This window comes from Stegodyphus dumicola, chromosome 10, assembly GCF_044657685.1.
Source record: "Stegodyphus dumicola isolate Sdum_Otavi_A_Nest chromosome 10, ASM4465768v1".
Lineage (NCBI taxonomy): Eukaryota > Metazoa > Arthropoda > Arachnida > Araneae > Eresidae > Stegodyphus > Stegodyphus dumicola.
In genome coordinates this window covers 120,997,536-121,010,805 of record NC_140777.1, presented here as the reverse complement: position 1 = coordinate 121,010,805, position 13,270 = coordinate 120,997,536, and the positions used below count along the sequence as shown (strand labels likewise).

Sequence of the window (13,270 nt, the reverse complement as noted above, 5' to 3'; positions counted from 1 at the left end):
TCTGATGACGTTTTTACTGTTCGAATGGCCCAGCGGCAAAGTCGTGTAACACTGGTTATTAGGCCTGGCGAACGAGCTGCCTGCATGAGAGTTTCGTGATTTTCTTATCACTAAATGGCTTTGTATAAGATGGATGTGACACAGTTCCTGATAACGTACTCCACAAAGGGGTAGTATAATAAAGGGGTAGTATATAAAAAACAAGAAGGAAACTTTAGCATAGAATTTAATGCAACTTATAGAAATTAATAGGTTTTTTACATTTACATAGTTAATTAACAAAGGTCATTAATAAATTGTTTTTATAAAGCTTTGTTAGTAACTTTTCATAAAAAATATAGTCTAAAAATATTGTAAAAAATGAAAATAAGTAAATGCATGAGCTTATCTAAAAAACAATTGCTTAATTAATTAGCAAATTATTTTCTTTCCCTTTTGTTAATATGATACTCTTATAGTGAAAGTTATTTCTTGTTTTTTTTTTTTTTTTTTTTTTTTTCAGTTTATTCTTAAGTGTCATTGAAAACCTAATGTGAAATAAAAGCTAACGTAAAATATCGCAGTTCTTAACTTTGAAAACCATTTACCATGAGGGCATTCTGATGACGTTTTTACTGTTCGAATGGCCCAGCGGCAAAGTCGTGTAACACTGGTTATTAGGCCTGGCGAACGAGCTGCCTGCATGAGAGTTTCGTGATTTTCTTATCACTAAATGGCTTTGTACAAGATGGATGTGACACAGTTCCTGATAACGTACTCCACAAAGGGGTAGTATAATAAAGGGGTAGTATATAAAAAACAAGAAGGAAACTTTAGCATAGAATTTAATGCAACTTATAGAAATTAATAGGTTTTTTACATTTACATATTTAATTAACAAAGGTCATTCATAAATTGTTTTTATAAAGCTTTGTTAGTAACTTTTCATAAAAAATATAGTCTAAAAATATTGTAAAAAATGAAGATAAGTAAATGCATGAGCTTATCTATAAAACAATTGCTTAATTAATTAGCAAATTATTTTCTTTCCCTTTTGTTAATATGATACTCTTATAGTGAAAGTTATTTCTTGTTTTTTTTTTTTTTTTTTTTTCAGTTTATTCTTAAGTGTCATTGAAAACCTAATGTGAAATAAAAGCTAACGTAAAATATCGCAGTTCTTAACTTTGAAAACCATTTACCATCAGGGCATTCTGATGACGTTTTTACTGTTCGAATGGCCCAGCGGCAAAGTCGTGTAACACTGGTTATTAGGCCTGGCGAACGAGCTGCCTGCATGAGAGTTTCGTGATTTTCTTATCACTAAATGGCTTTGTATAAGATGGATGTGACACAGTTCCTGATAACGTACTCCACAAAGGGGTAGTATAATCCAATAAACCATATCTACTGCCGAAATATTATGTAGCTGACTTTAGTCACAACTAAGAGATCGACATCCAAGTAATTAATTGCACGTTGTACGTGAAAATTTTAATAATAACTTTAAAATAAATTAAAACAAAAAAGATATATTTGTCATTAAAAGAATATGAGATTAAGAAACGTGAGAGAAAAGAATTTGTTCATTAACTAAACAATTCTTATAGAGGTAAACTTATGCAGTTAACTATCTTCCCTTTTTTAATCATTTTTAGACTATAATTTTCATGAAAAATTACTAGTAAAACTTTATGGCCTTTGTTAGTTAGCTATGTAAGTTTAAAGTTCTGTTAAGTGTTATAAATTGCATTAATTTTCTATGCTTAAGTTTCCTTCTTATTTTTTCAGCAAAACTTTATTAGTTAATAAAAAAAACAGGAAAGTAAAAATTATCTTTCCTTCCATCTCGTGCTCACTAATCATTGTGCAAACATCCATTTATAATTATTAAAGCCTGAAACACGCATGTCTGCTATGTTATCGTCATGCGACGATTTGCAGGAAATTTGTTTTTAAACTTTTATAAACGATGTTTATAAATTGCGAAGTTTTCGAACCACTTTATTTTAGAGGACGATATTTTGTACTACAATGTTTTAGAACTGCGATGTTTTCTCTTTGCTTTCTTTTCTCCTATGATGTTTTTTACTGCGAGGTTTTCGCCTTCTGTTGTTTTCCGATATTTTCGGCGGACACACTTCCAGTTGCACCACGAAGGCAGTCGGAAGGGGGGAAGAAAATAACTTATAGAGTAAGATGGGAAAATTTTTGAAGTCATCGTACGGACCATACTACAATTACGTTTTAATACTCATTTTTCACCAAATGGCGGAGTAGTTTCACTGGTAAAGTTTCTTTATTGCCGCACTAACGATTTACAACCGCCGCAGTGCTTAAAATTTCTTCTTTTCCAGTCATAATCAAATTAAAAAAAATATTGTTACTTTCATTTGAGTAACGTGCAATAGATCACAAAATATGCATTAACAGATATGTAATAATACATGGAATTGAACTGTGACAAACATAAAATCACTTTTTTTTTCCCTTCTAACAGGAAGAAGAAAGAAGATTGCCTTTCCCTTACGATACTGACTGCCATAATTACACGGAAGCTTGGCTGAAAAACAACAGAACCGGACCGCGTTCTAAAGAAGTAAAGTATTATTATCGTTATTATCATTTCACACTTCTTCAACCAGATAAATTTGCTTCTGCAGAGTCATTACGTACTATTTCAATAAGCGCAGATTAATGTCATAAACTACAATGATTACAGTAAACGCTTGTCGAGAGTGGATTTCTGGAACGGGATTTCGTAAAATACGCGTTTTCTTGATTGTTGTCATTTAATTTGCTCATTTTCATTCATACGCAGATCTGCGTTCTTTTATCAGCGTTTAATACTTGCTGGCATCAGAAGTTATCAACAATTTTAAAGGATTTCAATCGATTAAAAATAAAAGCTAAACATTGTACAAATTGCAAATGAATTTATGGCGAAAGAATGTTCAGACATGGAAAGACGAAAACGTCAAAGAATTCATCGAGAAATGATAAATTAAGACAGATTTGAAGATATTCTGTAGCCGGTAGTGAAAGGCGTGAAAACAAAGAAGATAAAGCACCTTATAAGAAATTAAACGAATTATTTGATTCTATTGTGGGATTAAGCTAAATCGAGAAGGAAGTGTTTTCGTTTGGTTACGTCAAAGAGGAGGTCTGATTACGTCAAAGCCTCGAAGTCTATCTGCCTAAGGGAAGGGATATCTTCCCGGAGTACTTCCTACGGGAAACTTGCTCGTATACACGATATACATTGGGTAAACCACGAAAACGGCCACGAAAAAGATCTCAGAAGCAAAATTTCAAATCTTTGTGTTTTTTCTTCAATCCGATCTCTCGTATTCTAAGTTAGAAAGAATTAAACAGTTTAACTCGACACTTAAGAAACATTACATTTTTGGCATCCAATGAAAGCATTCAGTCCTAAATAAATTTAAAAAATGATAGAAAAAAAACATCATTGTAGCAATTTCAGTAGTACCTGGATCTTAAATATTAGCTTCTTTTATCCCTGAGTGTCACACTGCAAGTGTGAGTTTATGAATTCTTAAAATAAGCAATTTTTTCCTAAATTTTTCGATTGAGTTCCTTGTTGTTTACCGTAAACTCTCAAAATAATCTCTCTTTCTTTCTACACTTGCTTTGATTTAAAAAGTTTCTGGAAAATTATAAAAAATTTAAACTCTTACTCAAATTCTTTGTGTCATATCATAATAAGAAACTTGTAGAGACATTAGGTATATTTTGAAAGCAGGAGAGATAAATACCTTATATACTTCCCCTTCTTAAAGGACGACTGGAGATTAGGGAAATTAATCGCCTAGTCCTGGTGGTGGAGAATCATCATCCACCACCTTTGTTTTTTTAGTTCGGGCGCCACTTTAGAGACATCATGTACTTTCCGAAAGAAGGAGAGATGAATCATGAGCAGTACCTTCCCCGGGACACGAACCACGGACATTTCGAATACGCGCCAAGCGTGCTGACCACTACGCCACGAAAGAATAAGAACACGTGAGGTGTACACTGCGCAAAAACATGGGACAGTTCTATATATCCCATTCTATTGGGCCCATTCGCAAAATTCAAATTGCGGTTTCCATGTCTCGAAAGCGCAACTTAGGATATATACACATTGCCATAAAAATTTGCGCACCAAGAAATAATTTGGGATGGTAACGAAACTTGGCATGAAGGTACATGTCTGGTAGATGTGCAAATAATTAGAAATGGAGCTTGATTGTGCATTACGTAATGCCACTAGAGAGCGTTGAACTTCGTTCTTCTTGTAGTATAAAACAGGTAAGCAGAGCTTGTTTGACTGTACTTAATCTTTTGCTAAGGAAACGCTGAGGTAGACATGCCGTTACGCCGGCATCGAAGCCAATATCAGCAGCTGTCAAAGTGCGAGAGGGGAAGAATCATCGGGGTGATGGAAGCTCGGTGGTCAGCTCGGCGAGTAGCTCCTCAGGTAGGTCGTGTTGGAACCAGTGGACAGAAGAGACGTCATTTACACGACGACCAGGCTCAGGACGCCCTCGACAGCCCAGTCGTCAAGAAGACCATCACATCATACGACACGCACGCGTAGAGCCACCTGCTTCATTGGCCGCTATCCCTACACAGGCTGCAGCTTTATTACCGGCACCTGTGTCTTCCCGAACCATCGCAAGACGCCTGTTTGAAGGACATCAGGGCATCTGATATCGCGGCGCCCATTAAGTGTGTTGCCAATGAAACCCACCTACCGACACCTCCGTTTGGAATGGTGTCGCGCACGACAGGATTGACGAAATGGAACCAGGTCGTCTTCAGCGACGAATCTAGATTCAATTTCACCATTGATGACAATCGTGTTCGTGTATGGAGACTCCTCGGTAAACGCCTCAATCCTGCCTTCGCTTTACAGCGAGACACGGTTCCCATAGTTAGTGTGATGGTATGAGGTGCCATTGCGTACGGTACACGGTCTCTCCTAATATTGATCCATGGCACAATGACAGGCCAGCGGTACGCCCCTGACATCCCTCAGCCACATGTGTTGCCACTCATGGCAGGGCACCCAGGAGCCTATTTTCAACAATACAATGCTCGGCCACATACAGCATGAATAACACCCTTACATGGCCTGCTCGATTCCCAGATTTGTCACCAATCGAGCAAATCTGGGATCATTTGAGACGGCAATTTGGATATCCTGTAACTTGCAGAGCTCTTTTATTACAGCCAATGCAAAATTTCTTCATTGATCGGAATGTAACTGAAGAGACATTATACGAACAAGGAAGATTTCATTAAATAAATGATGGGTTTAATGTCGCTGTCTGCCAATTGGTCTTTCCTGATTCTTCGTCACTTGATGGGTCTCGATCAGCTGATACTGAAGTGGTAACTTGTCGTGCGATTGGATTAATCAGCTCGTGTTTCACTTCGACTCTGATACCAGCAGCTTTCTGCGCAGGGTCTTCCAAACAATGTGCCGGAGTTTATAGGTGACAATTCTTTTCGATGACAGATAGTTGCGTCCTCGGGGGCGGAATGGAGTTCGTTATTTTTAAAATCGAAGGAAAAATTATATTTCCTTAGAACGTCAAATCAGTTGATGCAAGGATCTTTAATATCTACCGCATATGCCGTGTGAGGGTAGGCGGCACTTGCAGATGTGATGTATACGTTTAATTTCACGTCAATTTCGATTTCATCACCAGAGGCAGTCTGAAGAGTAACACAAGATGGCGTCCAAATGAGTTCATCTTTAAATTGTTGGACTAAATCTTTCTCAATTACAGGAACATTGGCTCCATTGTCGATGGTCATATTGCAAATAACTCCACTGAATATGCCCATTGATGTATAGCCTATTACTGCTGCCATTGACTGCAGAAATCTGAAAGGCCTTAAAATGCTGCTTTTCTTTATTTTTTAAACTGTGCTCCCACCAATTGGCCATAAATTTGTTTCCTGTGTCTTTGCAAGAGTGTGGTCTTGTTTTCAGCACTCTGGTGTGTTCTGCAGTTCTTTTGTACTTGGCCTTCAGCACTGCAGTTCCAGCATTTTAGGGCTGATGGCACTTCTATTGATTGACTTGTTTTCTTAAATCGTCTTTATTTTCCGAGCTCTGATGTGTTCAAGTTTTCTGATACGCGGCCTTCAGCAGCACAGTTTCAACACCTTATAAGCGTTTTCTTTTCACTCCATTTCGTATTCAGATATTGATTTGTCTGGATAAATCCTGTAAACGAGCCGTCAGTTGATCCACCGGATCCTGGACTTCAGCAGCTCTAATTGGGCGGCGGTCTCTACGAGTTTTTTTGCTGGGCTGCCATTACTTTCATGGGGTACACCAGAGTGCTTTTATATTCATGACTTGCACAATTCGTATATCTTTCTGTATTTTGGTATCCAGGATGTCGTTGATGAAGTACTGCGAGGACAGGATTTCTCTTGTTTCTGCCAACACTCGAAAAAGACGAGATGAGCCAGTCTTTCAACATCCGTGGCAAGTTCCTGGAGTGTTTCCGTCGACTTGTGTTGACGGTACTTTAATTAAAGCCAAATATAATCTTTAAAGCACTTTTCAAGCGCAGCTCTAACTCGCCGGAGTGTAGCCCCTAGTTTTCCGGAAGAGTTTGAAAGATATCCGGTTCTTCTGCTCTGGGAGAATCGGTTAGATGACCAATCTGAGCTTGGGATGACCAGCCTTTCGCCTCCGCCACTATATAAATTTGTGTCTCATACACTTGCCAGGAAGTCTTCCCATCATATGCGTAAAGAGGGATTTTCTTCATTCAGAGAGGGACGATCAAGCATGAGCAAAATTTTAAAACTATGACAGTTGCTCCCCGCCGTTGCTATGACTTCCTTTAAGGTATCAATCTCTTTGGCGATCTCAAAAACCCTGTCATCAACTTGTTGTTCGGTGACAGAAAGCCTTTCTTCTATTTATTCGTCCACGGCAGAAACTTTTTTCTTAATTTCTCCAACTTTGTATTCAACCATGTCTGTTCTGCCTTCCAGAGCTTCGAATTTGTTTTCAATCAATTCAATTCAATGCAGACAATCTCTTTTTTCATTTTCACTTGATCTGCTTCAATCTTCATTTGAGCAGCCTTATCTAGTCTTTAACGGTTCTTGAATAGCTTTCACCTCTACCTTACCGCATTCCTGGCCAGCTTCCACCTTTACTTGACGAGGTTCCATCTTTTCTTTAACGGATGCTTGATCGGCTTGCATCTCTTCTTGAACAGCGATCACCACCTCTTTAACAGAACTGATTGCCACTTCCATCTTTCTTGATTAGCAAGCACCTCTTCTTTAACGGAGTTCATTGTCGCTTCCATCTTTTCTCGGAATTCTGCAAAGGCAGTCACGAGCAGTCTTAGTCATCGCTTTGGACACCAGCATTCAGTGCCTAAGCCAGACACCAAAAATATGTTGCCTGCGTACGTATTCGTAATAGATTGAAGCACACAGGTCTAATAATGAGTTAAAAATTATTTTATCAACAGAAACACTTGTGGAATTTTCCGGAGAAATACTCGTACAAGTGCTTACGGTATCATAAAATACAATCGGTAATTACGCTCAAACTACCAATAACAACGACAACAACTGAGAGCAGATGCTCTCTCCGGGCTTATATGCACTGAAATGCCACTGAATTAAGGATAGACATGGCTATTCAAATTTTATAGCGCTGCGAGGCGTCTGTGCTCACGTGAGGAAGTTGTGGTAAATGCACATATAGCTAGTACTATATGTTTGTTAATCAGTTGTTTCAATTACCAATATTGCTAAAACTTCTGATTTGACAGCTTCCATCTCGGACAGATAATAGGCCCCTCGACGCAGCATGGGCCATTCAATTTCCGAAATTCCAGCGGGATAGGATTTTCAAGGGTCGACAGTGTCAAGAGTATACCGAGAATACACGGATGGTGGGAAAAAGAACTAGCTAATCGGGCAAATTGCAAAGGACAATTAACCTAGAAAAAGCGTGGTGTGAGACGGCTCAGCCGTACTGTACATAGTCAACAAAGGCAAACATTAGATCAAATTACCACCCAGCTGAATCAAGGAGACAGTCCTACAGTGAGTAAAAGGATCGTGGAAACCTCGCTTCACCAAATGGGCTTCGGAAGCTGTAGACTTACGAGAGTACCTTTGCTGAATGCATGCCATCGAGCTGCACTTCTTTCCTGGGAGAGAGAATACAGAGTGGACTTAAAATGAGTAGCAAGGAAGGATGAGTTTCGATTCCGACTAATTAATACCGATGGGAGGCTGAGAATATGGGGCCATGGTGGCTTAATCATGATCTGGGATGTTTTCTCTTGACAGTGTTTGGGATCTTTGGTACTTGTACCAACCTCCCTCAATATGATTCGGTATGTAGAGTTGCTGGGCGATCATCTTCATCCATTTATGTTGTCCTGTCATTCACACGGAAATGGAGTATCCCAGCACCTCTCTCCCGGTTGTTACTGCCTGGTTGGATGAGCATTCTTCTGACTTCTGTTAGAAACTGTCTACTTAAAAGCCCTGACTTAAATTTTCTGAGCATCTTTCGGATGTTTTGGAGAAAGGTTTGAAACCTCATTATACAACACTAGCGACTCTTCCTAAATTATAGATAGCTCTATCCGACGTTTGGTAAGCCATTCCTGTTAAATGCTTCCAGAAACTTATTGAATCTATGCTTCATCGTTTGGCAGGTGACAGGTGACGGAGGACGGGGACGCATGGCGTATAACATAGGTAAACAGGCATATGTCCCACGTCCTCCCCTATCTCGAAGAAACAACTCGCTGGAGCCCCGTGAGGCTGCAACGGGAGTTTGCATGGCCATACAGAGACTAGATGTCAAGTAGATTTTACATAGGACGTTGTTTATAAAACAAAGTAACTTAAAAAGAATATAAACGATAGCACTAATACACACATATAAGGTGAAACACACAGATATACAAAATTAAACGTAAAAGCATAAAAACACACTCATAATTACGGAACATAAAGACATAAAAAGACACAGAGAATACTTAACATGACACATAGAATACATACGGAAACCCATAGAGCACATAAATGCAAATATTGCACACATAAGAAACATATGAGACATAGTAAGGTGTGCGTAAAGCAGAAGCGCTATGCGGAAATATGCTCAGTACCCATAATACATAATGTACATACTTTCATTAGAGGCGTCTGTTGCATGATTTACATGTTTCGTTGCATAAACTACATTGGTGCATTGTACGGATATTATACATTTCGATCTTGGATAATTACAGTTATACAATTCCGGAAGGATTCATGGTTACATTAGAGACATACAATACATTAGGAACATACATTACTTCATTAGAGACTTGCATTACATTATTTACATATGTTACGATGCATACACTACATTTAGTACATTGTACGAATTTATGCATTTCGATCTTGTGCAGTTACAGTTATACAGTTCTGGAAAGATTCATGGTTACATTAGAGACATACGATACATTAGACGAATACTCTACATTAGGAGCATACATTACTTCATTAGAGATTCGCCTTGAATTATTTACATACAGTGCATACTCTACATTTGGTACATTGTACGAATATCTTGTATATTTAAATTTATACAATTCTGGAAGTACTCAGGGTTACATTAGAGACATACAATACATTGGATAAATACACTACATTAGATACATACAATACATTAGATAAATACGTTAGGAACATACATTACTTCATTAGAGACTTGCATTACATTATTTACATATATTACGGTGCATACACTATATTTGGTACATTGTACGAATTTTATGCATTTCGATCTTGTCGTTTGGCAGCCATTATACAAGGCCAGAGGAAGCCCAACTCGTTATTGACTAGCTATCCTTAATTCAGTGGCACTTCAGTGTACTTTTCAACCGGCCACAGTATATTCCTAGTATTTTCTGCTTCTCGAAATCACTAGAAAACAATATCACAGTCTAATTACGGCTGCAGCTAAGGTACGATGAATTACAATACCTATTGTGGTGATAGAGGGACTGGACTAAAATGTCGCGAAATGGTCGCCGAGTTTGGCCACTTTGGACGGTCTCTCGCTTAATTTGGCGACAAAATGAATTGCCAAAACCGTTAGCAGTTTGGCGATATATCGCCAAATTACCACGATACCCATTTACTCAATGTTAAATGGACTTAAACTTGTATTCTTTCTTTTTTGGCATAGCTTATCTCTTTTAGATTTTTCTTATGTTACATTACACAGAAAAATAAAGCAATTTCACACGTAACTGCACAAAAATCATCTACCTGTGTACTAAATTCGTAACATTATAACAATTTTGATTACAGTAAAACCTCCTTATACGAACTCACTTAAAACAAACACTGTTAACATGAACAAAATTTAGATCCTTGCAGCACTCTACATGCTCTTATAGGAAGTTTAACGCTCAACGCAAATTTTGATTAGCACAAATTATGAGCTGTTTCTTAGTCCATTGCTCGTTTGACTCGAACTTTCAAAAGTAATTTTTCCTGTTATTTCTCTTCTAGGGCTGCGTTCAGAAATGCTTCGTCCCGTTTAATTTAAAACTTCATAGAATACACCGTATACTTGCATCTATTTTCGCCAAAAGAAGGCTTGGATTGAGAGGTCATCATTTCGTAATTGGCTTCGTGGTTTAATAATCGATTGATTTATCTCCTCAGTATGACCGGGTAAGACCGGTAATCTATCCTGCGAACCTTTTGGTTTATGCAGGGTTTAATGGAACTTCTATTAAGGATAAATACATCCACCATACTGTACCCTCCACTGGCCGAAAGATCCACTGTCCCCGCCAACAAATATCCTTTTATTAATCAAAATCAAAAATTTACATATTTACATAAAATTTTACATAACAAAATATCCTATTTAGGATTACGACGTTTTAAACAAACATTTATACAACTTGTATTTCAAACATAAAATAAATCATTTATACAATTTGTATTTCATAAAATAAATAGATCATTTTCTTTTAATAACAAAAATTATTTTATAATTAAAACAGAGACTAAAAATATTCTTTTCTTACAAATTCAATAAACAAACTATTAATCTCATTAATAACTTATTACATTTTCAAACAAAAATACAAATCCTTTGCATATTTTAATTTAATAGAACCATTAACCATAACCAGTTCTTCTAATCAATAAGTCATATTGTCTTTTTAGACATTCACAGTTTTTATCTAGACTAGAATGTCTAGAATCCAACCCAAGTTTATATTTTTTATTGGCTTCTTTACAATTAATACATTCTGGATCTTCTTTACAATCTCAATGATTGTGACCTTCTCGAGCACATCTAGCACAAATCTAACTTTTATACAATTTTTATGAAAATGGTCAAATTCTTGGCACTTGAAGCACTTAACGACATTCAAATACTCTTTAATCGATATTCTGAACCATTTCAAGTTAATTTTTCCTTGATTTATAATAAATTTGAATTTATTAGCCACCCAATGCAACTTATTATTTTTTGCTTTAAATGAAAATAAAAGTTCAAAACCTCCATTTTCAAAAATGTGATTTTGTTTAATCACCGATTCATGAATCTCTTTCTTTTTTAAATCAGCTTCTATATTATACAATATTATCTTTGGACTTTTCCTTTTTGGAGCCTTTGTTTCAACATCTTCTTTCAACAATATATTTGATCTTATTTCTTCTTCTAAAATTTCAACTTCTTCTTTATTTACACATTCTATAACGATTCCTCCATTGTTAATTTTCTCACATTTTTTATTCCAATCTTCAGCTGAGCCGGATCTATTGCTTCAACCACCTTCATTTTCACTTCTTCAGATGAAACCCCTTTCACCTTAGGGTATAACAATGCTACATGTTCTTCTTTTTTCTTAAATTTATCCTTCTTTTGAATCAATTTCTTTTCAACTCTTTGTTCTTGAACGATTTCAGCAAAGGACTTTTCAATAAAAGGTTGTGGTTTCTTTACCACTTCTAATTTTCCTTTCAGGTTCTCTATTTCCAGCGCTTGTGAAACAATATAACCAAATAGCACTTCTTGTGCTTTAAAAATCCTCTTACGAAGAGGTATTGTAACTCTAGAGGCATCTTCTAGACAAGTTTCTAGTTCACTAATAAGTGAACGAGCCTCCTCAATAAGTTTTGATTGAACAGCAGTCTCTGTCTGTACACTTTCATCCATTATCAAGCACTCTATGTGGAGTTTGGATTAGACCTTCCCCCTTAGGAAGAGGAGCCCCCAGACCACGACAAGGTTCCAAACTCCTGGGAAGTTTTCTTCAATTAGCTTATCAAAATTTGCAAGTAAATAAAATACTTTCAATAAATACCGCTTCCAATAACTTTATAAGAGCTAATAACTTTCCCTGGGGGATCTCCTCAGTAAATACAACAAGTCGTCTTCAGCCTTTGTATAAAGGCATTACTGCAGTTACGAAGAGGTTTTATCACAAACAACTTGTGTGAGATTCGCAATTCGCGTTGCTGAAAAGGAGACAGAAACGGCACTTGGAGTGTGTTTTATACAGTAAGGGTTATCGCCGCCTCTGAAAATCCATATCATCATAACACATACAGAACTGTTTAGCAGAGTTTGGATACATAAACACGATAATACTGTTGAGTCTACAAGACGTTGCTAACCTTGGTGTTAGTTTTGAGAAGTTTATTAGTGCAGAGGACGATGTTGCCGTGTCTGCTCCAGTAGAATCTGATGTACATGCAGTTGTGTCTGAGATGTAAGAAGCGTTATCAGAAAAGATTAAGAAAGACAATATGATTCTGCCCACACACCAGAAAATGTTACACGCCTTAGACACTGTAGAACGTTTTGCTGCACCATCCGAATTGACGGCTAGTTTTACGGAAGGCATGAGTTTAGTTGGCTGTGAATTTCTAGGCGTTATCGTTCCTGTCTGTGAGAAATATTTCTTAAAAAAATTATCTGTGCGGGCATTTTTTTAATAAAGTGTTTATAGTCGCCTGTTTAGTCATTTTAGTTTTAAAAATTTGCTGTGGGCACGCTAAAGCAGTGTCCATGCATGATCTATGAAGCTTTTCGCAAATCTAATGAATTTTTTTTCTCGGCAAATCTGCAATTTCTCGAGAAGTCCGCAATTCTTTGTCATCTTCATTCTTAGAACTCTCTTCTTCGGTGTGTATTCTTCATCTTCATCATGTTCCTGCTTATTATCACCTTTCTCGTTTACCAGCACAAGTGTGATTA

At 37.1% G+C, this 13,270-nt stretch overlaps 1 protein-coding gene across 1 annotated transcript in view; it reads left to right on the top strand.

The window, feature by feature from the left end:
- LOC118200502 (uncharacterized) overlaps positions 1–13,270 on the top strand; it is a 203,638-nt gene that overhangs the window by 143,312 nt on the left and 47,056 nt on the right. The window contains exon 8 of the mRNA XM_035372459.2: positions 2,480–2,578. Within this exon, the coding sequence (XP_035228350.2) occupies positions 2,480–2,578 (99 nt within the window). The remainder of the gene's footprint in view (positions 1–2,479; positions 2,579–13,270) is intronic.